A 27,600-nucleotide genomic window follows, 5' to 3' on the forward strand; every position below is an offset into this window, starting at 1 on the left:
TTTATTGCTAATTACTTTATTACACTATTTTGGAATAGTTTTACTTCGCCTGCCATAGCAAATATCAATTCTCATGTTACAAAGCTTAACAAGAATTGCATGCCTGTATTAAGACAATTCTCCAGAATTCTCATATATGAGTAACAAATGTAGTAATCACAATTTACAGATAAGTGCATGAAAAAGATGTTGGGCTTTGCATTTCTTTAGTTAAATTCTCTGTTTTCTAGGATACATTCCATTTGTGTGCTTATTCCAAATCCATGGTGTAGCTTATAATAGAAATATATATATTCTTGCAAATTTATTAATTTTGCACTTCCCTTTAAAAACAGAATCAGCCATGTCTTTTCTGGTGCTGCTCCCATATGTGTGTCTTAGTGAGCACATACCTTGTCCCTAGCCTGAAAAGGTGTATTTTATCAGCTATATTGTTTCTGGGGGTTGGGATGGATGGAGGAGCCTGTCACCTTGGTCGTGTGCTAACAGAATGATGGAATTATTCCAAGCTATGAAAACCACATTACTAAATCAGAAGATAGAACAAAGCCACACTAACAGGCCAGTGGAATATATGGACTGTCTGTGCACTACACCTGACTGGTGCCTCCTGCTCAGCCACATGCTGGGTGCTGCTGCTGGAAAATCATCTCACATGCACATCACATGCCAGTTTCCCATGCTATGTCCATTGGGAGCTGGTATTATTTTTCAACCAGCTTGTCCAGACGTAGCAGAAAGCTGTGGACTGGAGAGGAAGAGCAACCAGCAGCTTAAAAGATACTTGAGACTGGCATATGGGCCAAGTCAGGTCTGGGTTCAGAAGCAGAGGCAGGCAGGAAAAGAGGAGCTGGAATTAAAGTTTCAAGGTGAGCAACAATGGATCCCACACTTGAATTTGTCCAGAGATGGAAGCTATTTGGAGCACAGCAATATTATTTTATAATTTAGACCTTTGCTCTCTTTAATCTGTCTTAGTGTTTCACATCAATATATTTTGCATGCTTCATAAAAGATTGTATATTGTAATGAAGAATCAGACAATTTCAAGCCTGCTGTTCACCTTGTGGATCAAATCTTGGCCTCTTCACAAACTCCTAGTTCACAAGCTATGGAAATATTGAGTGAAGTTGCAACTGTCCCTCTAGACAGAACAAGGTACTGAGCCTCAGACTTGTCAGCTGAATGCAAGGGAAGATGACCCCTCTGAATCTTGCTAACCCCCACCCATACCCTAAAATAGAAGTCAGAGATGCAACATTTATTTTAATGTGCAACCTTATCCTATAAATTTGTCCCACATGAGATTTTCCAGCACTTTAAGATACAGCTGTTGTATTTAACACTGCAACCTCCTGCATTGCCAACTTTCACAGCTGCTCTCCATGTTGTGTTAAACAGCCACAATTTCATTCATGTTTTCATTACTGATTGCTGCTGTGGTCAGAGAGCTGCTCACCACAAGCACAGCTCCCTAGGGTATCAGAATCCTACTCTATGGACATGTGTGAACTCTGGCCACAAAACATCAGGATTTTTAACCCTGGGAGCATAAGGTGCTGGGTTTCTGGTGTTCTATCAATTCCTTTAGAATTTAGAGCCTGTATTTCCAGGGATTCCAGAAAGCAGGTATGGATTGAGAGAATCATTCAAATAATAGAATTGAAATCTTGAGAAATTGATTACTGTAAAGGAATATTGCTTGTTCAAAGACATCACTAGGGATCCCAGGGTAAGTGACTGGCAAGTGTCCTCTTCTTCAGATGATGGAAACGCTTCAAAATGTATCGAGCATCTCAGGGACAAGTATATTTAATGAAAGTATGTTGCTTTTCCCCCTGTTTGCTGAAAGCAGAGGTGCTAATACTGCCTTGGGCAGAGGGACTGGGTTGATGTACTGCTGTCAGTGATGGACTGCTGATCTTGCTGCTGTCGACCCCATGAGGGGTGAGGAACCCAGGCCCTACCACCTGTGCTTTTGGCTATTGTAAGAAGATTTTGGGAAAGGACCTGCCTGAACAAAGAAATAAAAGCTCTGTAGGTGCATTTCATCTTCTTGTCCCAGACGAGAAAGTGGGAATTTAGGGAGGACTGAAGGCATTAGACTCTTATGTACCCTATGGTGGCATGCAGAGACATCTCAACGTGTATGAAATGTAAGTTCTATGCAATTGGAGTACATAAGTACCTAAATCAGGATCCTACCTGGTATGTACAGAAAGACCCTTTGATCTTGTATTGGAGGATGGCTTATGAGGAAAGACTGATATCACTATCAAGGGACCTTGATGAACTCATGCCACTAAGTCTGGGTAGGAAAAGGTAGTCCAAAGTTAATATTTCACAATGTGCTGCATTACTCATATTACTCGAAAAATGTTCATGTGATGAAATTTCATCATCTTAACTCTGCCCTGTCATGTTTCACGTGAATACAAAAACTCCAGCCTTGACTCTCAGAATGTATCAGCATGTAAAAATAGATCCATCATCTTACTTTATTCTTAAATTCAGTGGAGGCTCCAAATGAAAAGAGAAACTTCACTACATCATTGTGGCCTTGCTGTGCAGCAAAGAACAGAGAAGTTGCACCTGACTGTAAAGGAAAAATGGATTAAAATAATAACAAACACATAACACATTTGACTGAAGTATAGACATTTCAAATTAAAAAGCATTGAGCACAAACACTTGAATATCAGCTGAAAAGACATGGTGAATTTGAAGACTCCAGAGGACACCAGGTATCTTAACTCAGTATTTTTCCCATTGCACTGAAAAATCTGTCCAGCATCATACATTTGGGAGGGAGGAAGGGAGGGAGGAAGGGAGGAAGGGAGGAAGGGAGGAAGGGAGGAAGGGAGGAAGGGAGGAAGGGAGGAAGGAAGGAAGGAAGGAAGGAAGGAAGGAAGGAAGGAAGGAAGGAAGGAAGGAAGGAAGGAAGGAAGGAAGGAAGGAAGGAAGGAAGGAAGGAAGGAAGGAAGGAAGGAAGGAAGGAAGGAAGGAAGGAAGGAAGGAAGGAAGGAAGGAAGGAAGGTGCAGGCTTTCCTGATTTTGGACTCTTTTGCCCCATGTAGAAAGTACAGGAAATGGGAGCTACATGTGAAATTCACTTCAATGCCCAAAGCCTTTACAACAGTGGCCCCACTTAGACCATTTCAGAGCCCGCTGTCTTGGGCACATTTATGGGACTTTCACTTCCCCAAGCTTCACAACAACTTCAGAGCACAAGAGCACTGGTTGGAGTAACTGCATTTAGTTGTAGAACAGTGCCATTGGTCTTTAGGGCTTTAACTTCATCTGTTTTGCTTCCTTTCTGCAACAGAGTGATTTTGGAGGCTTTCAGTGTTTTTCTTTTTGTTGGCTTGTTGAATCAATATTTCCTGAGTGATAATCAAGAGCAGTTCCATAAAACTGTTCTTAACTTTTTCTTTTGATGCTTCTTTCCAAGCAATGTTTACCTAAGGGAAGGGACATATTTAAGTACATGTTTTGTTAGAACAGGACCCCACTGAAAGACACTGACAATCATGGTTAGAGCAAGTTTAGGCCAGTAAGTGCAAAGACACCTACACCATCAAAATGGCATTCACTGGCTCAGTAACTTGCAGACGTCAGCATGAGATTAATGCTCTGGTTCCAGGTAACCAAGGAAAGTAGGAAACATTGGCTTGTACTGTTGGAGCAATGAGCACACTGCTATCCTACACAACCTGCCACCATTCCATGTAACTTCATGCCCTTCTTAAATTGCTCTTCTCTTAAAACCAGTGGTTGTCCCAGAGCAATTCTGATCTTTGTGCAGCCAACACGCAGACCAAAGCAACTGCAATCCTTACAACCGTCTGCATGGAGTATGAGTGAAAGGTAATTTCCCAAAAAAATCAGTTGCTGATGTCCCTTCCGTGCTGATGTCATGGTGCAAGACATGCCTTGAATGCCAAGCAGAGATGCAGGGAAGGGTAAGGGTGATAAAGCTGTGTGACTGCTAGAGATAATTTGGCTCAGACTAAAAGGCAGAAAGTCCAAAACATATAGAGTCAAAAATAGTCCCTGTGCTAGCAGTGACATCCACTCAATTTTAATGACCAGGCAGCAAATCAAAAGGTAAAGGTCTTCTTATTATTTATCCCATCCAGAGATCTGTAAATTGTTGTGCCAAAAAATAAAACTGCAAATACATAAATGGCATAACCCTGGAGGGTTACATCCCAGATGTAACTGACCCTTAACAACCAGATGTGCTGAAAATACTTGATGAGTTACTATAAATGTACCTCTGGCATCTGATTTTCTAGTGTAAACTCCAGATATCTGATTCCCTGATGTCCTCAGAACGGAGCCTGTTATACGTGTTATAAATACGCTATAAAGCAAGTGACAAAGAAACAATTGGCAACAAGCAGCAGACAACACTCTTATTATTTGTAACAAACCAACAGTCACTTAATCAAGCCCTGTTTGAATCCTACCTCTCTCTGCAGATTGATATCTGCTCCTTGCAACACCAATTCCCGTACACAATCTATGTGGCCATAGTAAGATGCTACCATCAGAGCTGTTGTGCCAAGCTGGGAGTAAGGAAAAACAAGTCAGTACCTTCAACAGACACCTACAGCAATGAATCAGCCTGTCTGGATGAGACAGCATCTCTGCCAAAGAGCTGGAGGGAGCTTATGATACCTTATTGTCCCAAAATAAGTGCAGCAAGTATAAAAATAATGAGTTTTGTTTCTAAATAGCTTTTGTTTCTCTTTTAAATCAGAGAATCCCAAAGTTCTCTGCATCATTTCCAGAAGAATAACCTCAGACACAGGAGCTGAGTGACTCAGCTGAGTCACTTAGAATTCTGAGTCATAGTCAAGAGAAGGGGCTGGCTGATTTGAACATTAATTCTCTATCCAAATAATAAGAGCAAACTCACTCAGTGACTCTTCACATTATAAGAGAGAACTTTCTGTACAGAAGTCTGTGCTCAACTCCCTCAGTACACTATAAGGTCACTTCCAGTGAATGAAGTAGGATTTATATGTATGCAGTGTATGGACAATATGCAGAAACCACATGCATAAGGATGAAACACATCCTTCAAAACCATTCACACACAACAGCTCAATTTAAAGAAGGAATGGGTGACATTAGAAAAAAGGAACATGCAGTCTTAATTGTACAAAAATTTTTTAGTCTAGAAAATGTTTATGTCTGATACAATTATTAATGCAGTGCAGTGTGAAAGTTCTTATCCAAAGTTACCCCTCTTTTGAGAAAAAGTGAACAGTAGTGACCTTATTTTTTCACATTGATCTCTGTTCTGTTTACTACAAGCCTCCATTTAGACAACCTTCCCTCCCTTGTCAGAAGGACAGTCATAGCACCAGCTCCAGAAGTACTGCAGGACAAATACTTGCCTACAGTGCCAAAATAAAATGAAAAGATATCTTGAAGTCAATGGGCTTAGAAAGTCTCTTACACTTTGAAGGTATTTAAAGTGAGAGAAGCTGTGGCAAGTTCATGTTTTGGGCTGGAAGTGGCATTAATCCTTGCCAACAGCAGCGTGACTCTGCCAGTCAGTCCCAATGCCAAACAAAAGAAACCAAAAGGAACTTCTCAACCTCCTTTTCCCCTTGCTGTTTGACACAGCTCAGCACAATCAAGTATCTCATCATGTGTTGTAGGCAGAATAGAAAGACCTTCTATCTATGTTATCAACCAATTTCTAATCTCAAAACTAATTTCAAGCCATGTCAATTACAGTAAGGAAATTCCCATGAAATCTGTCATGTGTCTGGGCTCCTCTTGCTTGGCAATCTTGTGCCTTCATGTGGGTGCCCAGTCCAGAGATTGAGTAGAGGAGGAAGAATCTAGGAGGCCAGCAGTTGTTCTAATTATGAGGTCTGCTAGCTGACAGAATCATTGTTACCTGGGCTCAACTGAGCCAACTCTTCACTGTGATCTATTACTACAATGATGTTTCTCTGCAAAGAGAAGCCTGAGGTGCTAGGATCTGTGTTTTTAATGTCAGCACCACAAATAACTGTGTAAGACACATTTTTTAGTGCTGGCAAATTCTTAACCCCTTGCCACTGATGTAAATCATCACGCTATTTTATCTTACGTTTCAAGCTTGATTACTGACAGGAGAAGGCTTTAAATCATCCTGAAGTACCATAAGACATTCATATGATTCATGTTAGATCCCTACTACACCCTCTGCAAGGTGGGCTATGGAAAGTGATGCAAAATGAGTGCTGTGGCTGTAGGTGCATTGTATGCATACGCTGTCTTTGCAGTCCACATCTACTCGCCCACTGTTGAGCAGCAGCTGGAGGAGAGCCAGGTTTCCTTTTCTTGCAGCCCAAAATGCAGCATTGGCAAGTGGTGTTTCTTTCTGGTGGAAAAAAGGAAAAGGGAAAAAAAAAAGAAAGCAGAAATAAATCACTTTGGAAAATACATTGGGCAAGCATACATATTGCATGCATTCTGCATTCAAGCCAGGCAAGTTTCAGCTTAGTGTGCTGTTCTTTAAAACCCAGAGCATGGAAAGGAAGCTAATTTCATTTATTTTTGCAATTAAAGAAACCAGTCTTCCTGTGCTTCCTCATGTTATTTCAAGTCTTCCTTGTGTCCATGGCAGCCTATGCCTCTTAGATTGCTCTGTAATGAGAAATGATGATGCTAGGCCAGATCCACAGGGAAACATCACAAAGAGCAGCATGCTCAGTGATGCCTGTATTGTCTGCTTCTGTGGTGGGGCTGGCCACAGTTAGGCAGAAACATCCTGCTGACATGTCCTGCTGCAGGGCATCCTCTTGGGTTTCAAATTAGCTCTCTGTCATCTCCTTTTCTGCACACAAAGTTTCAACACAGGAAAAGTATTGCTCATGCATCTATCTCCCAGACTGCTCATTCTACCTCCTGCTTGGAATTAACACCCTGTGACTGTGGACATGTGCAGTATCTCCTGGGTAGGAGTGAATGATGACTGTTCCAGCATAGGGAAAGGACAGGAAAAAGACACGGGACGTTGCTCCTACCCTTTTAATGTAATCAATGCAGAGAGTTGCCAATATTCTGCCTTGACAGGCAAGCACTGTCCAGGATGAAGTGGGGGGAAAACACTGTGATGGCAATGATATGTATCCTAGGACAGGCTCGTGATGCTGATTTTTTAATAAGGGTCCAAACCACGTACAGAGGAGTAAAGCATCACTTCACCAATAGTCACACCAAAGCAGAGTCAAAAATACCCAGGGGCATTGCTTTCGAGCACACCCTGCCTTCAGGATAACCCAAAGAGAGTACAGAGTGGATATAAAAGTCAATCATTCAACTTCAGAAATCACTTAGGCACTTCTTATCTAAATGTCAACGCACACATGCAATGTGGCAGTGAATCAGGATTCAATAGTTTTATGCTTTATAATTCAAATGCGCATATACAGCACAGTTTAAATTGCTTCCTTCACTGACAAGAAGACAATAAACTGCAGAAACCAGCAAGAATCATGAATCTGAATTTATCTCAAGTCTGTCTCACTGAGCACTTTCCATGGCTGCATTTTTAATATTATTAAGTTGGAAAATTGGCAGCTGTTCCAGATGAGAGATGTCCCAACTATTCAATAAATTATAAGTCATTCCTATAAATTGATAGTGGTGTTTCTTGTACCAGCACACACAGAGGCAGGAATCTGAAAATTTTAGCAAGCACAATAAACTAAATTCTGATCTTCTTTTCACAGCTATTGTATTTCCCTGGAGAATCTGTGGATAATGCTGATGAAAGTAGAGACAGCAGTTTATACCTTCTTTGCTGGCAACACTGCAGTGTCTTCCTATCTTTACTCTTAGAATTGCTAAAACTTAATGTAAAATCAAACAATTGACATAAACACACAGAAGCTCATGTTGCCCTTTCTGCTCAGATTTATTAGATAGATATTTATTTATAGAGCTGGCAGTTAGGAATATTCTCTTATTGGCTTTGTTATTATGATATTCACTGGAAAGTTATTGCAAAATTATTATGTTTAGACCTTACAGAATGGACAATCAAATTTCCTTACCTTTTATTGTCCCAAACTATACCTTAAAGTTTTAGAAAGTTTAGAGGTATGTCAATATGTCCAAAAAGACAAAGATTTATTTAATCCACCCCAGTTTTCACTATAAGGGTGCAGTAGCAGACTGAATTTTATTATGGCTCATCATACACCACCACTTTCACTGGTCAGGTAGACAGGAAGTGGAATCCGTATTCAGGAACTCCTCACCTGCTTTCACCAATTCACATGAGAAAAGAACTAAATGGCCAGTGTGACCTTGGACGAGAAGTTCAAAGTCTTTGGCCTTATGAGTCATAAATTCCTACCTCTTTTTTCTCCCTGTAAGTCCTACAGTAGCTTTCCAGCAGAGTTGTCCTTATACTTTGGATCAGACCCAACCAATTGAAGAATTCTTCAGTGCACCAAGGACACAAAACTAAGTTTTTTCTCATTTGTACTGACTCCTAAGAAAAAAGCACTTTTACTTCCCCTTGATCCCCTGCATTGCTTGGGATTCTTTGTATAAAGGTAGAGTATATCTCACACTCAGACCATCAACCATCCATGATTAGATTAAAAATCAGATGTAAATATGAGCTATTTTACCTGCTAAGGTGAATGAAAGTGCAAAATCGTTCAGATGATCTGGGAACCTTACAAGAACAGCCTCATTGTGTACCATGTGGCAGTTTATATCTCTGGATCTATATCTGTGCTCTTCATGTTCATCAACAATACTGACATCACTGGTAGGCAAAATGTAAGACAGCACTTTGGGGTTAATAATCCGATTAATTATATTATTTTTGAGCAATAAATGGGTTTATAGCTGCAGGATGTGACTGCTGTTTTATGGTTATGCACTCGGTCTTGTCTCATCAGATACTTCCTAAGGAGAGGTAATGTTGAATTTCAAGCGATTAATTGGACAAAATTTTCATGTAATCCTTATCATAAAGCTAGTCTGCTCCCTAAGCCTCCTCAAAGTAAACAACTGATCCTCAGCACTGACAATCTGGGAGCAGAATGATTTGAAAATTATTAGCTAATAGCTTTCATGAAAATTGCTTGTTTCATTATGTCATTTGTGCCAGCATCAGCAACCTTCAGGATAAAAAAGTTTCACTTCATCAAGTTCTCTAAAATTTTATTTAAAATCTGGCTGTGCTAGTAATTTTGACTGTTTGTATGCTTTAATGAGAGCCCAAAGATTAAAACTGGCATTATATTAATGCTCTACTGACATCAGAATAAACACTTTTTCAAAAATGGCCTAGAGGAAAATATAAATCTGAAAAAACTGTTTCTCTGCAGGGATACAGATAAAATGAATTGTGCCTGAATTGTATCTGTGTCATTTCAGGAATATTGAGGGGGAAAGTATAATTTAAATGCTGTGACCACCAGCTTCTGTTCCCTGCTCTACTTTTGACTTGCCGTTTGCAGAGGAAGGGCAGGTGACATTGGGGTGGCCACTGAGGAGGAAGAGTGCAGTTCTTAAACAGGGATCTTGTAGATGAAAGAAAAGAGGCAGTAGACAAAGAGAAAAAAAAAGCAAGGAGAAAGAAAATGCTAGTCTGCCCACTGGCTTGTTCCTTGCTGGCAAAATACAAGAAAATTCCTTTTTCTTTCTTAGTTTCCAAACCAGTCCTAATGGGAAGCAGGAATTGAGTAAAAAGTTTTAAGAAGAGAACAGCCAGTGGCAAACAGATAGTAAGAATCCAAGTTAAGTTCATGATCTTCTGAGAGAAAGAGAAAATTCGGAGCAAAATGTCACAGAAAAGGGAGAGAAAACAGAGAGGGAGGTATGGTCTGCAGTTCTTCAGAGAGAGGGGTAGCAGTGAGTTACTTTGAACAGGAGTACTTGAGGGAATACAGTGTGAGAAATCGGACACAGAAAAGGAGCTGATAGGGACAGAACAGAAAGTAAAACCTGAAGAACAAGTTAAATAAACAAGGAGGCCAAAGAAGGATAAGAAAGCAAGAAGAAGGTGGCATCACCATAACCTGGGGCTGTTAGTTGTGAGTAATGAAGGTGCGAAAAAATTCACAGAGACAGAATGAAGGGACAGAAGAACTAAGAAATAAAAGAAACAAGGTGTGAGACCAATGCAGAACCAAAAAGGGGATGACCACAGACACTGCAGTCCAGAAAGCCAAGTGTATCCTGGGCTACATCAAAAGAATCACGACCAGCAGGTTGAGGAAAGTGATTCTTTCCCTCAATTACTTTGAGCAACCTGGTCTAGTAGAAGGTCTCCCTGCTTATGGAAGGGGGCTGGAATATGATGATCTTTAAGGCCCCTTCCAACCCGAGGCATTGTATGATTTCACCACCAAGTCTAAGACTGAGCTGCCCTTGGAGCAAAGTTTCTCTGCTGCCTGCCACAGGAGGGCTTTACCTGCAGGTGGGAACCACCTGCTGTGCCATCACTGAACTGACACTGAAAGCACCAGCATTCCAGGGGGGAGATACCCTGACAGGAGTGAGGCAAGTACAGGGAATAATCCATCAAATCAAAAAATGCAACACAAGCAATATGGCAAAGGACTGGCACTGAGCTGCTGATCAATAAGAGAAAGGCAAGCACAGCATCCAGAAAGTGCATAACAGAGAAGATGTACATCCATCATAAATATTATCTGTTAACATTATTAGTAAATTGCTGCTTGCTTCCCTCTTTGCCAAATAATCTTATTAATCCTGTCCTTAGATTTAAAAGCTTCTTTAAGGCAATCTTGTGAAATGACCGCTCTTGCGTGGGTTTGGATGGAAGAAGTACAGAAAGTGACAGGAATCACAGCTGGCAAAGGGAACGAACCAGTCTGGCTTCAGTGGCCACCACAGCCTGAAAGGAAGAGCACGGATAAAGACTGCCTCCTAACTATTACACAACCAGCACCAGCAGAGATGGTCGGAAAAGTGAGGAGGAGGCTCCTGACTGCACCAAAACCCACAGCACGGAGCCCGGCCACCCCAGAGCCAGCGTGAGGCTCGCAGTTTATGTAACACAAGGCACGCACCCTTTTGGGGCTGTCAGCTGCGAAAAGCGCCCGCTCCATCCATCAGCTGCCACCGCAGCTCTCCCGGGGCACCCCAAAGCCCGGGAAGGACGTTACCGTTTTCTTTCCTTCCGCCCAACACTACCCTCGTTTTTCCTAAAAAAAAATAAAACAAATCGATCCCCAAATCCACGGATACGACAGAGCACTCCCCCGGGCTGCCGGCATGAACAAGCGCAAAGCGGGAACCCAAACGCGCATCCCGCCGCCCCTCTCCCCTTGAGGCGGCCGCCTCACCTTGAACGACATCCTGCACATCGCAGCGCTCCGCCTCCGCCCCGCTCCGCTCCGCGCCCCGCTCCGCACCGCTCCGCGCCCGGGGCTGCGCGGGGCCGGGGCGGGGCGCGGGGCCGGCGCCTCCCTCCCTCCCTCCCCAGCACATCGTGCTCTGGGGGTTCTGGATACTAGTGCTCTCTAAAGGTGCTTTTTGGGGCGGGAAGGGAGTATTCGGTATATTACTATTATTATTATTATTATTATTATTATTATTATTATTATTATTATTATTATTATTATTATTATTACTGCTATTATTACTATTATTACTATTACTATTACTATTACTATTATTATTAATAATTTATTATTTCTTATTATATATTATTTTATTTTATTTTATCTTCTTTTATTTTATTACCATCATCATTATCATTATTGTCATTGTTATAGTCATTGTTGTTTTTTTTTATTTGGCCGAATAGATTAATGATTAAGTATTAATTATATTCGAACGCGTGTTAATTGTATCAGCATACAATTTGATATAATTGCAGAAAATTATATCTTATTGTTATTTTTGTTGCTTTTATTTATTATTGTTCTACTGTTGTTGTTATTAGTGGTAGTAGTACTATTAGTATTATTTAAAATGGGCCCCTGCTCCAGCAGCATCCTGAGAAGCCAGTGCCCAGGGTGGGGGACCACTCAGCCTCTGGTTTAGTTCTACAGATCAGGCCTCTGCAGCTCAGGAACAGCACTGAAATGATCCAAACCCCAAGCACCTTCACCCCAGCACAGTGCTAATGCCACCTGCATGGCACCTCTTTCGTATTTCACATCTGGGAAAAACCTGTTAAGAGATTGTGCTGTGAGTACACCCACGGTGCTGCTGCCCAGACCCGTGGTGGGGGTGAGCATCCAGCTATCACCAGCACTATCTCCCACAGCTGATGTGCTCTCTTTAGGAAGCCAGGAAGTTCTTAAGGGCTTCATTTTAAGGCTCTAAAAATGAACAACCATAAAGCCAATTCATGTCCTGTTTTGCCTGGATGCCACAGATTTCATTCAAAGTCTTCGTGATATAAAGTAGGCAAAGCAGGGCATGCTCTGGTTAGAGATTCCTGAATTTCTTAGCTATTGTTGGTTTAAACTGAGCCCTTAGGGATTTTCCTCTTTTGATGTGCACACATAAATCCCATTCATGAGAAAATTATGTGTGTGCATTGAGAGAAAATACTTGCGCTGAGATCCAAATAGCTTATTCTACAAATCTGCAAGTGAAGGGGTTTCTGCAGATCTTTTTCCTGAGGCAATGTTCATCTGTGCATCTGTGCATACAGTAAAACAAACGATAGACAAGCAGATGAAAGCTGCTAATAGCACCAGCTCATCTCAGAATGCATGGCCTAGTATGAACCTTAATTACTGAGATCATACAATGCTGGATGATCACTCAGATTTCTTCTTAAAAATATGGAATAAACCCAGCAGGTTGCATAGCTAAGAGTCATCCAGTTGCACAGTGAAGATTGTCCACTGAAAGAGGAAAAATATTACTGATTTGTACAGATTCCCTACCTCACCCTTGGAAAATCTATGTGTTTATTCAATCTGTTGTGAATAACATGCCAAACTTTTCACATTCATCAGCCCAAATATTAAATTTTATGACCAAAAAACCCCCAAAGAATTATCTGGATGAACAACAAAAAAGGAGACAAAAGCAATAAAATTTTTTTGAGTCTGTATTTATCTTGGGTGTCAGGGGAAAAGGAATTAAAGTGCTTTTCTTAATATTCCCACAAAATCTGAAATTGCACCTATTTTCAGTTGCACGTGGTCTCCTGTGACTTTTCTACTCTCATTTTTGGTGCAACAATTTTTCAGAATAGTTGAATACAGAAATACATATATAAAATATGTTCCTTTTCAGTGATCCTTTGAAAGTTTATCCTGGAAAGAATGTAGAAACAATGGTTTTTGATGTAGACCTCTGCCTATTGTTACAATTGTTTATGGGCAAAGAGGACATGCACCTCAAATCTGTATATATATATATATATATATATATATATATATATATATATATATATATTTATGTAACCAAGAATTTATAATTATTATAACTGAATCTTAACGGTCTAATATAGGAATCATTACTGGAACAGATGTAATTATAGCAGAAAAAGAAAAAAGGTCTATACAGAGAAAAAATCAGTATTAATAACATTACAGTTAAAACTTATATACATTTCCCAGTTTTTACCCCTTTTCTGGATGTTATCCTCATCTTTCCTTGCTAGGTCCTAGAGTTGGTGGTTTCATTCTGGTGCTGGTGGTTGACTATGATGTTCATGTTAAGGGCTGCTTCCTCTTGTTTTCTTGTTCCTCTACTTCTTCTTCTTTTTCCTCCCCCCTCTAGGATCTTAGTAATTCTGTTTTATACATTTGCTAACATGGTTTTACCTCTGACTCTTCTCTCCCTGGTCTGCAGCTCCTTATTACAACCAAACAAATTCTCATTTCAATTAGAAAAGCTGCTGTTAGAGATAAGCCATGTAGAACCAAATTGAGGGAGGTCAAGAAAAGTTTAAAGAGAGCAAACCTGGCAAGCCTCAGTCCCGGGGCCTTGCAAACTCGATGCCTGTTGCTATCATGGGAATACTGTATTTTAGGGCTACGCATCTTCCCTATTCTTTAGTCTTGGCAGAATATTTAAGATTGCAAGATACTTGGACTGGTTGGGATTTGTTAGCTGCTTGGCAGAATTCATCTGCAGAGCAGCAGGCTGCATTCCTCTCACCTAGTATTTCATCACAGTGATTATTTCAAATATCCTGAGTCATGTTGTTTTGTTCAAATCTGAAGGCTACCTAAGATGAATTGCAGAAACAAATTAAATTACTGCTTTTAAGAGCTGATACAACCATTCTGTGTAAGTCACAGAAAAATCTTACCTGAGCCAGAACAGTTCAAGCACATCTATGTATGGATAAGTAGGAGAAGTAGCAGAAATTTTGTGTTAGACAAAACATTCCTTCAGGGATCATGATCTAAACCTCTAAATTTTTTTATTCAAAGACAATGTTAATTTCTATCTGCTTTTAAAAAGAGCAATAAACAAACAAATAGCCATTTAGAAATGTGAATAGAGAGCAATGTAAGTTTGCCTGTAGCGTATGGAAATGGATAAATACATTTCAGGAGACAAGATGGTCAATGTGTGTTTGTAACGTCAGTGAACTCTGACACGGGATTCTGCCCCATCTGAAAAACCTGTTGTTAAATTTGCCTGCCACCTTCCAGACTCCTGAGCTCTTTACTGCAGGGTGTGCCACACAACATCTGTGTAACTCGGAAAATATTGCATTGACAAATACACGTCTGCAATAGCTTTTGTCATTTCCCATCTGTCAATAATGTATGTCAATAATGTCGATGCTTTTGCTTTCAATATCACCTGTATAAAGATCATTGATGAAGGTCCGTGACATTTATTCTCTGATTGTAACTTACTTCTTTGTCTGAAGCTTTGCAAATTGTGGAGATCTCAGTGTAATGTTATTGATTTCAGCTGTATCTGCAGTGTCTTCTTTCCTTGGACATTAATGTTTCCATTAACATTTAGTTATTTAAATATTTTTAAAATCTAAATAGGTTTCTATGTTTTTCTAGAAATAAATTACTTTATCCAAAGTATGAGAAAAAAAGGCAACTTAAAATGTAAAATGGAGCAATCTTCAGCAGTTTCAGCTACACATTTTGAAGCCTGATTTTACCTAGACAACAACAGTAAGAAGCCTGGCTACTATGAATCGCAAATTCTAGTTTTATTTTACTAAAGGTATAAATCTTCTTTGTTACTCTAGTCCTCTCTGCATGATTTCAAAATCCTGGATCATTGCCTCGTACATGCCTGTGTATGCTTCTGCCTATGACCTCCTGCATGGGCCTTGGGCAAGCCTTTTTGCTTTAAAAATAACTTCTTGTTTTGGCTTACTTAGGTTCTTTTGCCTTGTAACTCAAAATAATGACACAAAGACTACTTTTGAAACCATCAGCCTAAGGATTTTGCATACCAGTTTTTGTCAGCAAGACTCAATACCAGCACACAGTAAGAGCAGCTCTAAAACTTTTGTCTTTCCCAATCTTTGGACTCCTTATGTTGCTGAAATCTTTCTTGATCTTGGCTAAATCCTGTACTGTACTGTGAAGACCAGCAAATCCAGTTGCTTGGCTAGCTAAATCAGTTCATGCTGACCTCTCTGGGACAGCTACTTTAGTGCTCTAGTCTGGATGAGGAGTACACAGCTGAAGTGAGCCTCCTGATTGTCTCCCCTTATGGTGCTCTTCTCATATTGGGAAGGGATCCTGTACCTTCCAAACTGGATCCAGTTTGAGCTAACCTCCAAGAACTTCACCAGGAGCAGACTCAGTGGACTGCAGCTTCCAACTGGGGTTGAAAGAGAGTTCGTCTGAATTAAAACTAACTCAACATGAAGTGGGTACAATGTAGACTTTAGGTCCTCAGCACCATTTGCTCTACAGATTCACTCCTGTCAGGCTGCAGTATTTGCAAATATAGACAGTCTGTGCTGTGCTACTACTACCACAGCTAGCTTAGACATCTCTAAACTGCAGTGCAATCTTTGATACAGAAAAAGTACCTTATTGTAAGATGTCTGGTACAGCCATGTTGGCCCCCCTCTCCTGCCTGAAAAGTAGCCAAAGTCTTGTGCCATGGCTCCTTCCCTTTGCCCTGTGTGCGTTCTCTCATCCAGTGAGAATCTGGGAAGTCTCACTATTTGCCCAGGACTTGCAGATGTTCTGCAGCACCTACAAATGGAGCTCAAACCATCAGGAAATCCTAGGCCTGTCCACTGCAGTTTGCTGTGGCGTTCATGTATGTGTGCTTCATCAACCCCTTTTAAGGACATGGTGAACCTGCCCTTTTTCAGGGCGCACAGTGCAGATTCATGGTACATAACATACACAATAGAGGTGATACTTTCTAAGCATGCTGTATCTACTGACAACAGCTTGTGTCATCAGCTTGTACATGTCCAACAAGGGTGATACACCCTAGAGTGCCTGGGCTTGCCCATCCCCTGCCTGGGACTATTAATCATTCCTAATCCAGCAGAATATACCACCTAGGAATATTCTTCAGTCCAAAAGGAATCCTTGTCTGCTTCTTGGTTGGATGCCCTCTGGCTCCTTCGCAGCACTTAGGGTTGAGTAACTGGGCTCGCTTCTTTCAGTGAGAGTGGCACTGCTCATCCCATGCTGAAACACTTGAACAGCCACAGGGAAAACCTCCTGCATGTCTCAGACTGATTATCGCTTAGGTACTTAGCCAAAGTTTTCACGCAAAATGCTAGGACATTATGAGGTGGATATCAATTTGAGTGCAATGTATTACTGCTATTCTAACTGTCTTTTGATTAAAAAGAGGAATAGTGACAGATCTGAGAGGCATTTCTAAAGTAATTCACCAAACTGGTATTTTACTTCCGGCCTTCCCTTGCGTGCACAAGGAGTTTTAAATCAAAAAAGCACAGAGCAGATCCATGAATGCGTCACTATGAAAGTGCACAGAAATACACACAGCCTTGCTGCTGAGGTGGTATCTAATCCCCTAAATTTTTCTCTTTATGAACAAGAAAGATTTGTTTTGTTTGCTCATTTCAAGCCAAAAATCTCATTCTTTCTGGCACTCCGTAGATGAAGATTTCCATATCATAGCTTTGGTGAGATCTGCTACTTGAGATGCTGAAATCAGTAAATCCTACCACAAAGTGACAACTCCAAGGATTAATTCATAGGATTGTATCAGGTTAATTCATGCTGTCATGCCTTTCCAGTACATTTTCACCCCGTGTTATGAGCCTGATTTCAGGATTTGGGAAGCACTTTTGTGTGATTCTTTAAGGAATACAACCTGGTTTTGTTGATTTCTTTGTTCTAGGACCGACTTTAATTTGACAATGGAATATTGAGAAATTTAAGGAAAACTAAGCTAATAGATTGTCTTCCATTTTGCAATTATCAGGAGCATTACATTCTTCAAGTTGTATATTGCACTTTTCATTATTCTTTTGAGTGTTAATTTAAATTCTTCATGTTGAACAAAATGCATTTAAATCACCAGAAATCGCTTTGATAAAACAGTCTATAAACAAAAAGATTTTCCATCTGGTCTACCGTTTCCATTAATCTTTCCCTTGCTAAACTGTAGAATAAATAGCTACATGGCCTGTTCCTTATTTCCATAATATTAAAAAAATACAGGCCTATTTTACAAGAACTAGTGTATGAAGAAAGTACTTTGAGTTACTCTTTATTTTGGAAGGCACTCCTGGAAATGAATAGGGATAATATTAGAAACAGTAAAAGTTACTTTGAAAATAAATCTTGCAGACTTATCAGGAAAACTGTACTAAATATTTATGAGACCCATAAACCTTTTAAAAATAGAATGAGGAATTTACAAAACTGGACCTGAAAATGGAAAACTTATCTATTAATGGAAACAGTTTACCCAACATGTTGGTAAGTGTATTCATTCACCCTTCTAGGGAAATCTTACCTTGAATCTTTCTTTTTACTACACAGATTTTTTGCTGAGGCCTCCTATGATATCCAACTTCCTTTCAAATTTGCTGGTATAAGCTGGTGTAGGGACATGTGGCTGCTGGGGACAAGAGTGTTATTAACTTCCTTCACCTGAACCTTTGAACAGATACCTGGGCTAATAACCAGGGAATCAGAGAGAAGTTAGCATTGCACTTTAATAAGTAGTAGAGAACAAATTCCATAAATTGCCACTTGAATTTTTCAAAGAGTTAGCTCTTTTCCTTCCTCTTTTCCATTTGTCCACAGCAAATTGATGACTTTTGTCACAGATATGAAGAGATAGGTCAAGGAAATCAATGGAAGGACAACTACTAGCATGTAAGACCAATTTCTAGTCCGGTATAAGCACCAGCATGCCATCTTCACTTAAGTGCAAATGCCTTCCAACCTTCAAACAGCTCAACTTAAACACCTCTATGTTAGCATTTGTACAGGTACATCACAATCAATTTTTTTTATCCTTCTCTTCCCAGTCTTGGAACTTTGCTCTCCAAGTTATATTGCTTTAAGACAGTGTGTACAGGTTGTTACTGTATGTTCTTTTCATCTGTCATTTCTTTTTGCTTTCCACGCTTACCCTCTGTATATGCTGATTTTATGACTCAGTCTGAAGTGAATTGTTTACGTATTTTCCATCTGCTCAGCCAGAGAGAAGCCCAAGAGCCTGTATTCAAGTTTACAATCTTTCTAACCCTATGCCTGGCACTTAAATGCTAATGGATAGTGATGCAGATGAATGAAACTGGCTGAGTCCATGAACAATCTAAACTTGATGGCTAGTGAAGTTCTCCAAACAGAAAGGCATATTCAAATCAAACAATATCATATCCATTTTTCCCAGCCATTGTTTGTATATGATTGTATATAACTTTACTGTGAGAAGTGTTGTGGATCTGAAAACATACGTGTCACATGAGTGTGAGAACAATGCATGATATATCCCATATGCTAGTGCAGGTAGGAAAAGCAGCAGATTATCCAGGGCTTGCTATTTTTTTTCCCCCACGGAATATAACTAACTTCTTGCAAGTAGAAGATACATTTATTAAGATAGAAAAACCTCAGTGTAAGAAATCAGTGCAAATTATAGCTATCCTCCTAAGTCTAATTAAATTGATTGATAAAGGGGGGCACACCTCACTAGCACAGCACAGGAACCACAAAACTGCTCTGTATTTAGCAGGGAAGTGCAACATTCTCGCTATCTTGTTCACATGAGCCATTCTGACCAGCTGAACTGTGTGTTTGGCTATTTCTTCTCTGTCCCAAAAGCTTTGTCCGAGGACAACAGAAGCTGCTGTGGAGCATAACTTTCAGAGTCCAGACTCCGAGATGCCTCCCTGAGACTTTAGAGCTCACCTCACCCAGTAAAACTGATCTGGTAGATTAACTTCATCCTCACTGGGAGAGAGTGGAGGTCCTCAAAGGAAGGGAGTGAGACCTTGGACTGAGGGTATGGATGACATGGCACAAGCAAGTTCAATAGGAGTCAAGTCCTATGCACGTGAGAGAGAAACTACTTGCCGTGCCAGGTAAAAAATTTGTGTTACTGGCTACAGCTCAGTCAGTTCAATTTCTCTGTTTTATGTTCTGCTGGTCAGAAAATCAGTCCACCAATTGAAAAGAAAGGATTTTGGCTAAAGAACATATGTATATAACAGTATGATAAAATACCTCTATGATAAAATAATGCCACAGTAGGGCTACCGAGCACTATACATCTCCTAATGAAGCTGCTAGTCATTAACATGGTTGAAACCAATTATTACTAACAAAAAAAACCTCCACAAAAACAAAACCAAAAAAACAATAACACCACCACCACCAAAAAAACCAACCAACCAACCAAACAAACAAAACAACAAAAAAAACCACCACAAAAACAAAAACAAAAAAAGGAGTGATACATAAGAGCTTAACTCTTATAAATTCTTTTTCATGGAGAATTTTTGTAGTGTATTATGTCTGTGTTACAGAAACATGTAACTGTGCTTAAAAAAACATAGCAGAAGTATTTTCCACTTAATTTTCGGCACTTTTGCAAGGGATTTGTTTTAAATGTACTGTATTTACTGAGTTACAAAAATTAAAATAAATAAATAAATATTCTTAAACTACATGTGTTTGAATTTTCAGTTACATTTTTTGCCTGATCTTCAGCTGGAATAAACTGATATAGCACTGGAGTCTCCTATGTTTATACTGCTGAAAGTCTGGATTCCTATCACATTTAAACATAAGGTTCTACTTAAAAATTTAGAACTTGATGAGACTATGGTCAGGCTAGAGCTGAGATTGAAGTAAACCTGAGGCAGTTTTTAAAAGCAACACTACGTAAAACCTTTCTGGAAACTAGATCCCAGAAAAAATACTGTCTTATTATCAGATCAAAGGCAATTCTGACAGAGAAAAATATGAAATTCAAATGTCAATCTAATTTAACCAATAGCTAAAAATGCTTCTTAGGAAAAGCAGTCTACAAAGAAGTGGTTTCCATGAGTCGCTGCTTGGCGTACTGTGGCAGAGAGTCTGTGGAGTGCTGTTTTCCCTTATTATGATGACCAAAGTAGCAATAACAGCACCAATGTCAGCAAATAGAAAAACAGGATGTAAAAAATACAAGAGCTGACATTTTAGTTTTCCCCAGATGTTTGACTGACAAATCATCGGGTACTGACCAAAGGGAGCACGTGCTTCTTTGCAAAAAATCAGCTATTTTATGACCAAGACTTGTTTTCTTCTTTTTGAACTTTTAGGTCCATGACCAACTCTATAAAAAAGTACAGGAAGCCAAGAATAAGAAGGAAAACCATTAAGAAAGAAAACAATAAAGTGGATGGATTTTAATGTCGTCCATTAGAAAGCTTATTCAAGAAAAATAAAATACATCAGCCTCTGTAGTTAACATGAGTTATGGTCAAGTGTAGTTTACTTAGGGAGTCTTAGTTAAACCTTAGCTACATAGCCTAAAGTGTTCCTCTGGACTTATTATTTGGAACTTGATGGGAAAGAAGTTGTGTTTCACTTCCAGAGTTGCCCTAGCCCCAGGATGCTCACTGAGTAAACATAGAAAGATCAAAACTGGGACGGACTGTCATGCGTTCTACACACTGGCTAGGGATGGGAGGTCCTGTTTGTGCCTTGAAAGTGTAATTTCCCTTCTCAAGAAAATACAATTTGCCTTCCCATGAATGGGAAAAGTGTTGTAAAGTAACAAATATTCACCTTCCCTCCTCTTTTGGCTTAGCACTTCTCTTCAGTGAAAGGACATGAAATACCAATCTGCCACAAATCCATTTTAAAATTTCTTGGTCCACAATCCCATCAAGCCATGAGTGCTTATTAGTAAGTTGTTTGTAGCCAAGACATTTCAAGAAAGACAAGAAATAGGAAAGAAAGACAAAAGATAGGGAAAAATATAAGAGTTATGATGAGAATACTCTTCAGAAGTTGCAATTTAACTTGAGGACCATTAGAAACAGAGAGCATTCACAGTGATTTTTTATTATAAGACTATGTCAAGTAAACTTAGGAAGCAGAATGTACAGAAAAATCTTAGTACATGAGATTGCTGTCTGGCAGAAGGAAAGACAGACCTCATATTAGGCTGCAGAATGATGCTAAGAATATGGCAGCTACTAAACAACCATGCAAGAAGCACAGCTACATGGTACAGAATTTAATGCAACATTATGCAGCCATCTAATTATGAAAAAATTCAAAAAGCATCGGTTGAAGTACCTGAATCATGTGAGATGATAGGACAGACAATAAGAGAGGCTCCAATTGGATGGATAACAAGATCTAGCAGACATAGCACAAGGACATGCAGAAAAAGATGGTCTGTGAAGGAGGATGGTGTAATCCTAGTGTGTAAATGTAGAAAGAAACAGGTGAAAGAAACAAGAAAAAGTGAACTCAAACAAAAGACAGAACAAAAGTGCAGTTCTGAATAACTGACTCTGGAATTACACTAAATAATGCAGTCATCAAAACTGTTTCCTCCGATAGAACTGCATTTTAAACCTCAGTCCCAGCCTCTGTATGCCTCTATTCCAGTTACAAAGAGGATAATTTATCATCTTCAAAGTGACATGGTAGGGTCCTCAAATACTAAAGGAATTTCTGAGAGATGAAAAAGCTACTTCTGTCAGAAAAGCAGAGACCAAAATGATCTTAAACAGAATGCATCTTATTTAATGATATTCAGTGAGGACATTGGTCTTGCCAGCACACTGCACCATTTTTCTGTTAAACCAGAGTGCCTGCAGATAACCTTATTTTATTTACCACAAAAAGCTGTTATTAAAACTAATGAAAAGTTTTACATATAGTTTTTCATATAATGAAAGTTTACATATAGACACCAACTGAATATTAGTCATGCATAAGTATTTATGACAGGATGTGATAAATGCCTTATTTCTATGATAAAAGTAGGGATTGTTATCTGAGCTTGAAAGCTTCTGGTTAGGTATTTACACTCTAGATAATGGATTTGCTTACCTGATAAAGATTTAGTCTGTGGAAGAGTCTTCCTGTATAGTATTGAGCCTATCCTCAAAATTATTAAGACTAGCTTAATAATAAATGCCAGATAGGAAACATTAATGGGGGAACAAGATGCACAATTTAATCTTTAATGATCACTGAGTAGAGGCTCAGGACTATCTAATCTGAGAGACTTTCTGGCTACCTGGTAGGATGTTGATTCATTATTATCTCAAAAAGAAAGAGCAAATTCCCATAACAGCACGTGTGGCAACATGGGATGGTAAAGTAGGAGCTAAATATTACCATGAATTGCTTAGTGGACAATAAAAAATATTACTCACTGGGACTATCTATTGATGGTTTCATTTTCACTGGAAGTTTATAAAATAGCTTACATGAAACAACAGGATGAGACGAGTTATGCTGTACTGCACATATCAATAAGAGAGTGAAACAGAAGTTACATCAACAAGGCTAATTTTCAACAAACATTCTTGACTGGAAATTTCAAACTAACATATTTTAAAATAGAAAGAATGGTCTATATTCATAGTAGCATAAATGCCTAGTCAACTAACAAAACTTATTCCTTGCAGACAGGAAGAAATAAGGAAAGCAAACTTTAAAAAGGCTGAAGGAAAATGGAGGAAAGGCTTTATTGGGAGGGAGGAAAGAAAGGCAGATAGCAGGAGAAGAGTGTTTTCTGCAGAGGGGCACTGTCTCATAAATGCTGATTGCAGAGATCTGCCAGCTAAATAAACCTGTGTTTCTGGAACCTGTAATTTCAAAAAAAGATGACATGTGGGGAAGATGAAATATTATTCCATGAATTATTGATAGTGACCTTTTTAGAGGATGAAGTTCTACATTAGATAAGGTGAGCCAATACTCAGTGAATTCACAAAAAAATTTCAGTTTTCCATCTGCTAGTGACAGGCCATGCTGTTATCATCACCTCCATATACACACCCACACTACTGCTCTGCCTTCTTCCTCACACTAATTATTATCTCTGGCTTTGCATAACTCCAGGGTCTCTGTGTAAAGTTCTTGGTCACGTTTTATACGAATCAAGTTATTGAGTACCTGTGCTGGGAACACTCCTATGAGCAGTTTTTCCAACCACTTTGAGTCAAAGGCAAAAATTGTCATTGCATTTTTCATAGTATCTGCCCACATATTTAGAGCGATCTCTAGAGGTTTTTCAAGAAAATCTAAAAGGTGGCACTTTGATCTCTATTTCTAGAAAACACATTGAATTAAAAAAAAACAAAAAAACAAAAAAACCAAACAACCCTTGTCTGGCATAGGTAATTTACAAAAGAAAAATCACCTAGAAGGCCAATAAAATGTTTCTAAATTTAGGAATACTTAAGGAAAATGCACAGTTTTATGAGGGAAAGAACAGGAATATTTCTCCCTCTCTTGTTCTATCTGATAGGCTAATTTTGTGAATGTTTACAAAGCTTCATCACTGCTTTAACTTTTAGGAAACTAGATCCAATAACATCTAATTATTTTATTAAATTATTAGTTTTTGCTCATGTAAGTTGTGCTTTCTTATGTGATGCTTACCAATAAATTAATGCTCTCTGTTTGAGAATGGACATCTGTCGTGAGCAACCCAACAAACAGGTCACAAGAATCTTCTCTTCAAAGAGAGATTGCAAAGGATCTCCTGAAGCTAGGTTCCTTACCTGAACCACCCAAAAAGTGGGAGGGCCTTCCTAAAAGCTTGCTTGCTCTGGACTTCCATCAGATACGTCCAGATCTCTACTTGTAAAAACTGATATACTTGGAATATACCTGGAATTTACCCGTTTTTCAAGAAATAGTTTGAAATGACCAGTGGCTGTGCTATCTGATAGCATGGCATTTTGCTTAATGGAACATTTGTTTGTATTCAAACCTCTCATATTTCTTATGAAGTGCAATCTATTTGATGAAGTGAAATGATGTACATATGCAATAGGATGTCACAGTTGGAAAAGGGGAATATTTTAAGGTGTTCTAGAAGCCAAAAGCATTTATGAAATCCGATATATGTGAACTGACAGCATGCTACATTAATGAAAGTCAACTTTTATTATGGAAGACACAGAAATTGTCTCCCGCAGATATGTCTCTATGGTGTGCTAAAGCCATGGCCAAACAAACAAGGGTGGTGAGATTTTCTTGTAGGCAAAATCCATAGCTTGCGGCTGGTGCTTCCTGAAATAGTACACCAGGGATCTCTCTTGCCACTGCTCAGTGGCATGTAGCAAAGCTTTCATAAAGTTATGAAACGCTTTTCAACTCACATGAATCACTCTTAAACTATTGTAAGCATTTGTATCTACCCATACCTTTTGTCTGAATCCTTTAAATTTTGTTAAGAGGAATGAACAGTGTGAACATGTGTAGGATTGGAAATGTGAATAGATATGAAATTTAGGATAGCAATGCCATTAATCAGTGCAAATACTGATACAGATGATATGGTTCTTTAGCCTCCTGCTCCCTCAGTCAGCCTTCCCCTTCGCCCCCCCCCAAGCTCCTGTGTTATTCAAAGTCTTTGCCAAATAGCTTCCAAAAAACAGGAGACTCATTGTCTGCCCTGGATGAGCAGGAACACCCATGTCACAAGGAGCTTCCAGCACTGGCTGTGCATTGCAGGAGGGCGGCCCAGGCTGCACCGTTTCCAGCAGAGCTCTGAAAATGGCAAGAGGAGCTGCGATTCCTGCAATAGAGTCACACAGGGTCTTCCGGAGCACCTGCAGAGAGCAGCAGGGTACACCTTGTGTGGGGATGTCCCTGCTCGTGGAGGAAGCTTGGACACCTTGATTTCACTTTGTATGTGACATGGCAGGTCAGGGGTTATCGGAGAATCATAGAATGGTTTGGGTTGGAAGGAACCTTAATGATCATTAAGTTTTCCAACTCCCCTGCCCCGGGCAAGGTCACCTCCCACTAGACCAGGTCGCTCAGAGCCCCATCCAGCCTAGCAGGAATGGGGCCTCCACACCGTAGCGTGTTGTGGGCAGATTATGAGGGTGGCATGCTTTGAGACTTCTTCACGGTCTGTCAAAAACATTGACCAGCGCACCCGCCCAGAACGAGGAGGCTCAGAGAGAGCTCCAGCAGAGCCGGGGGGCGGCACCTCTGGCCATTCCCGCGGAGCTGGATTCCTGGGCACACACCTGGGGCAGTCCCGAGCCCCTTCCCCCGTCCCGCCCCGTCCAGCGCACCCGCACGCCCCGGGGGCCGGGGCTGCGCCTCGTCCCGCCCCAGCCCGCACCGCGCAGCGCAGCGCAGGCAGCGAGCGAGGGAGGTGCGGGCAGCCCCCAGCCTGCTCCTGCTCCTGCTCCTGCTCCTGCTCCTGCTCCTGCTTCTGCTCCTGCTCCTGCTCCTGCTCGGTCGCCGCTCCTTCTGCTGGCCCGCTCCCGCCCGCCCACGGCCGCGGGACGGCCGAGCCCGGCGCAGGATGGCCGCGCCGCCGGGCTCGCCGCTGCTCTGGGCGCTGCTCCTCTCCCTGTGCGCCGCGCAGCCGGGCCCCGGCGCCTCCCGCGGGACGGGGCTCAGCCTCCACCCGCCCTACTTCAACCTGGCGGCGACCGCCCGCATCTGGGCCACGGCCACCTGCGGGGAGGCGGCGGACGGCGGCGGGCGGCCGCAGCTCTTCTGCAAGCTGGTGGGGGGCCCGGCCGCCGCCCCGCTGGGACGCGCCATCCAGGTAACCGGGCAGGGACCGGGACCCTTCCCCGCGCTGCGCCTCCCCAGCCCGCCCGCATCCCCTGGCCGTGTGTGAATGTGTGTGCCTTTTCGGGGTGGGTCTGACTGAGCGTGTGCCGCGGGCATAGAAGGGGAGCGTGGACCGGCGGGAGGTCGGGCAGGGAAGAGCCGGGCAGGCAGGATGGATGGAAGCGGGCAGCGCCGCCTCTGCCCGCGCACCTGCCCTCAGGTGTGCCGGCACCTCCTGGAGTCACACACGCACACAGCGAGCGCCCCTCGGCCGCGCTGCCGCTGGGCTGCGGCTGCTGCCGGGCGTGTGTGGGCTGCTCGTCCCTTCGGGCACCTGGAAGTGCCTCAGGGAGTGCCCTGGGTGGTGTTTTGTGGCCACAGCGTGTGGCCCGTGGTCTGCGGTGTGCAGCGAGATACTGCTGGGGGTAAACCAGCGAGCCTGGGAGAATGGATGGGACGGGGCTTCACTGGCAGCTGCTGGCTGGACAGCGGGAATCTCTCTGCAGGCGGAGGGAAAAGAGTACCGGCTTTAGTCAAGTATTTTGTGGTGGTTTAGAAGCACTAAATGTGAGGCTTATCGTTTGTGCCTTGCACTGCTTGTGGGAGGAAGCCAGAGACTCCTTGGGACTCTGGCAGGGAGTATAAGCGTGGAGGCAGCAAGGATCATGCTGTTCCTTCCTAGCATAGCACAAGGTTACTGCACACGTGTTGTGGCAGTCACAAGAAAGACTGCAAAACTTCTGAAAAAGAATGAATAGAAATATATCTTTCCTTTGGGAGAAGCATGTATTTACACATTCGTTAGAGGATAAGGAAGGAGTAACAAACGCACCAAACTGTTGTACTGGGATAGATGCTTGGTATCTGTTTAATCAGAGCTTTGTTTAAAGAGGGGACTTTCCTGAAGCCTCAGACCTTCCAAAGTTATTTTAATTGTATTCTCTCTTGGTGGGAGGAGAACCAGAAAGAAACTGCAGTTTGAAAGGGATTTTGAAAGTTTAAAGGTCCACTGTCTGACCTCAGGCAATACAGAGAGCATACAAATAAAGTTTTTGCATCTTGAAAGAAGAGCTAGTGTTTCAAAGTCTTATGAGGTGTTTGTATGTTTAATAGTGAAATAACCCTTAAGATATGGTTTCAGAAGGGGTTGCAATGGATAACAGAGTTGTTCTTCTCATTTTTTAATGAGAATAGGCACTCAGGAGACGGGGGGGTGACTAAGAAGGTGCAGCATGTGTATTCCTTGCCATGTGCCAGAAGGGAGCATGCACCATCATGCAGCCTACCCTCACAGTTCATTGGGCAGCTGCAGCCAGCAGTGTTCTTTGCTGTGGACTTCTCTCTGCCATAACTCCCTGCCTCACAATGGAACCTTCTTATATCTCTCTCTCTCTCTTTATATTACCTTATATCTCTGTGGTGC

The 27,600-nt window shown here is 41.2% G+C and overlaps 2 protein-coding genes across 4 annotated transcripts in view; one reads left to right on the plus strand and one right to left on the minus strand.

Moving 5' to 3' along the window:
* Positions 1-11,425, minus strand: part of ANKRD29 (ankyrin repeat domain 29) — a 30,786-nt gene extending 19,361 nt beyond the window's left edge. Inside the window, exons 1-4 of one of the 3 annotated variants that reach the window (XM_014871308.2) lie at positions 11,346-11,425; positions 6,278-6,388; positions 4,473-4,571; positions 2,498-2,596 (exon numbers count right to left, since the gene is read on the minus strand). In XM_014871308.2, the coding sequence (XP_014726794.1) occupies positions 2,498-2,596; positions 4,473-4,571; positions 6,278-6,388; positions 11,346-11,366 (330 nt within the window). In that variant the 5' untranslated portion in view covers positions 11,367-11,425. Of the gene's footprint in view, positions 1-2,497; positions 2,597-4,472; positions 4,572-6,277; positions 6,389-11,069; positions 11,201-11,345 lie in introns of those variants that run through there. The other 2 variants (XM_088174016.1, XM_088174024.1) reach the window with 2 other exon arrangements.
* A 14,495-nt stretch (positions 11,426-25,920) lies between these two features.
* LAMA3 (laminin subunit alpha 3) overlaps positions 25,921-27,600 on the plus strand; it is a 110,287-nt gene continuing 108,607 nt past the window's right edge. The window contains exon 1 of the mRNA XM_088174029.1: positions 25,921-26,169. Within this exon, the coding sequence (XP_088030155.1) occupies positions 25,921-26,169 (249 nt within the window). The remainder of the gene's footprint in view (positions 26,170-27,600) is intronic.

Source organism: Sturnus vulgaris, chromosome 1 (genome assembly GCF_052056855.1).
Source record: "Sturnus vulgaris isolate bStuVul1 chromosome 1, bStuVul1.hap1, whole genome shotgun sequence".
NCBI classification, from domain to species: Eukaryota; Metazoa; Chordata; class Aves; order Passeriformes; family Sturnidae; genus Sturnus; species Sturnus vulgaris.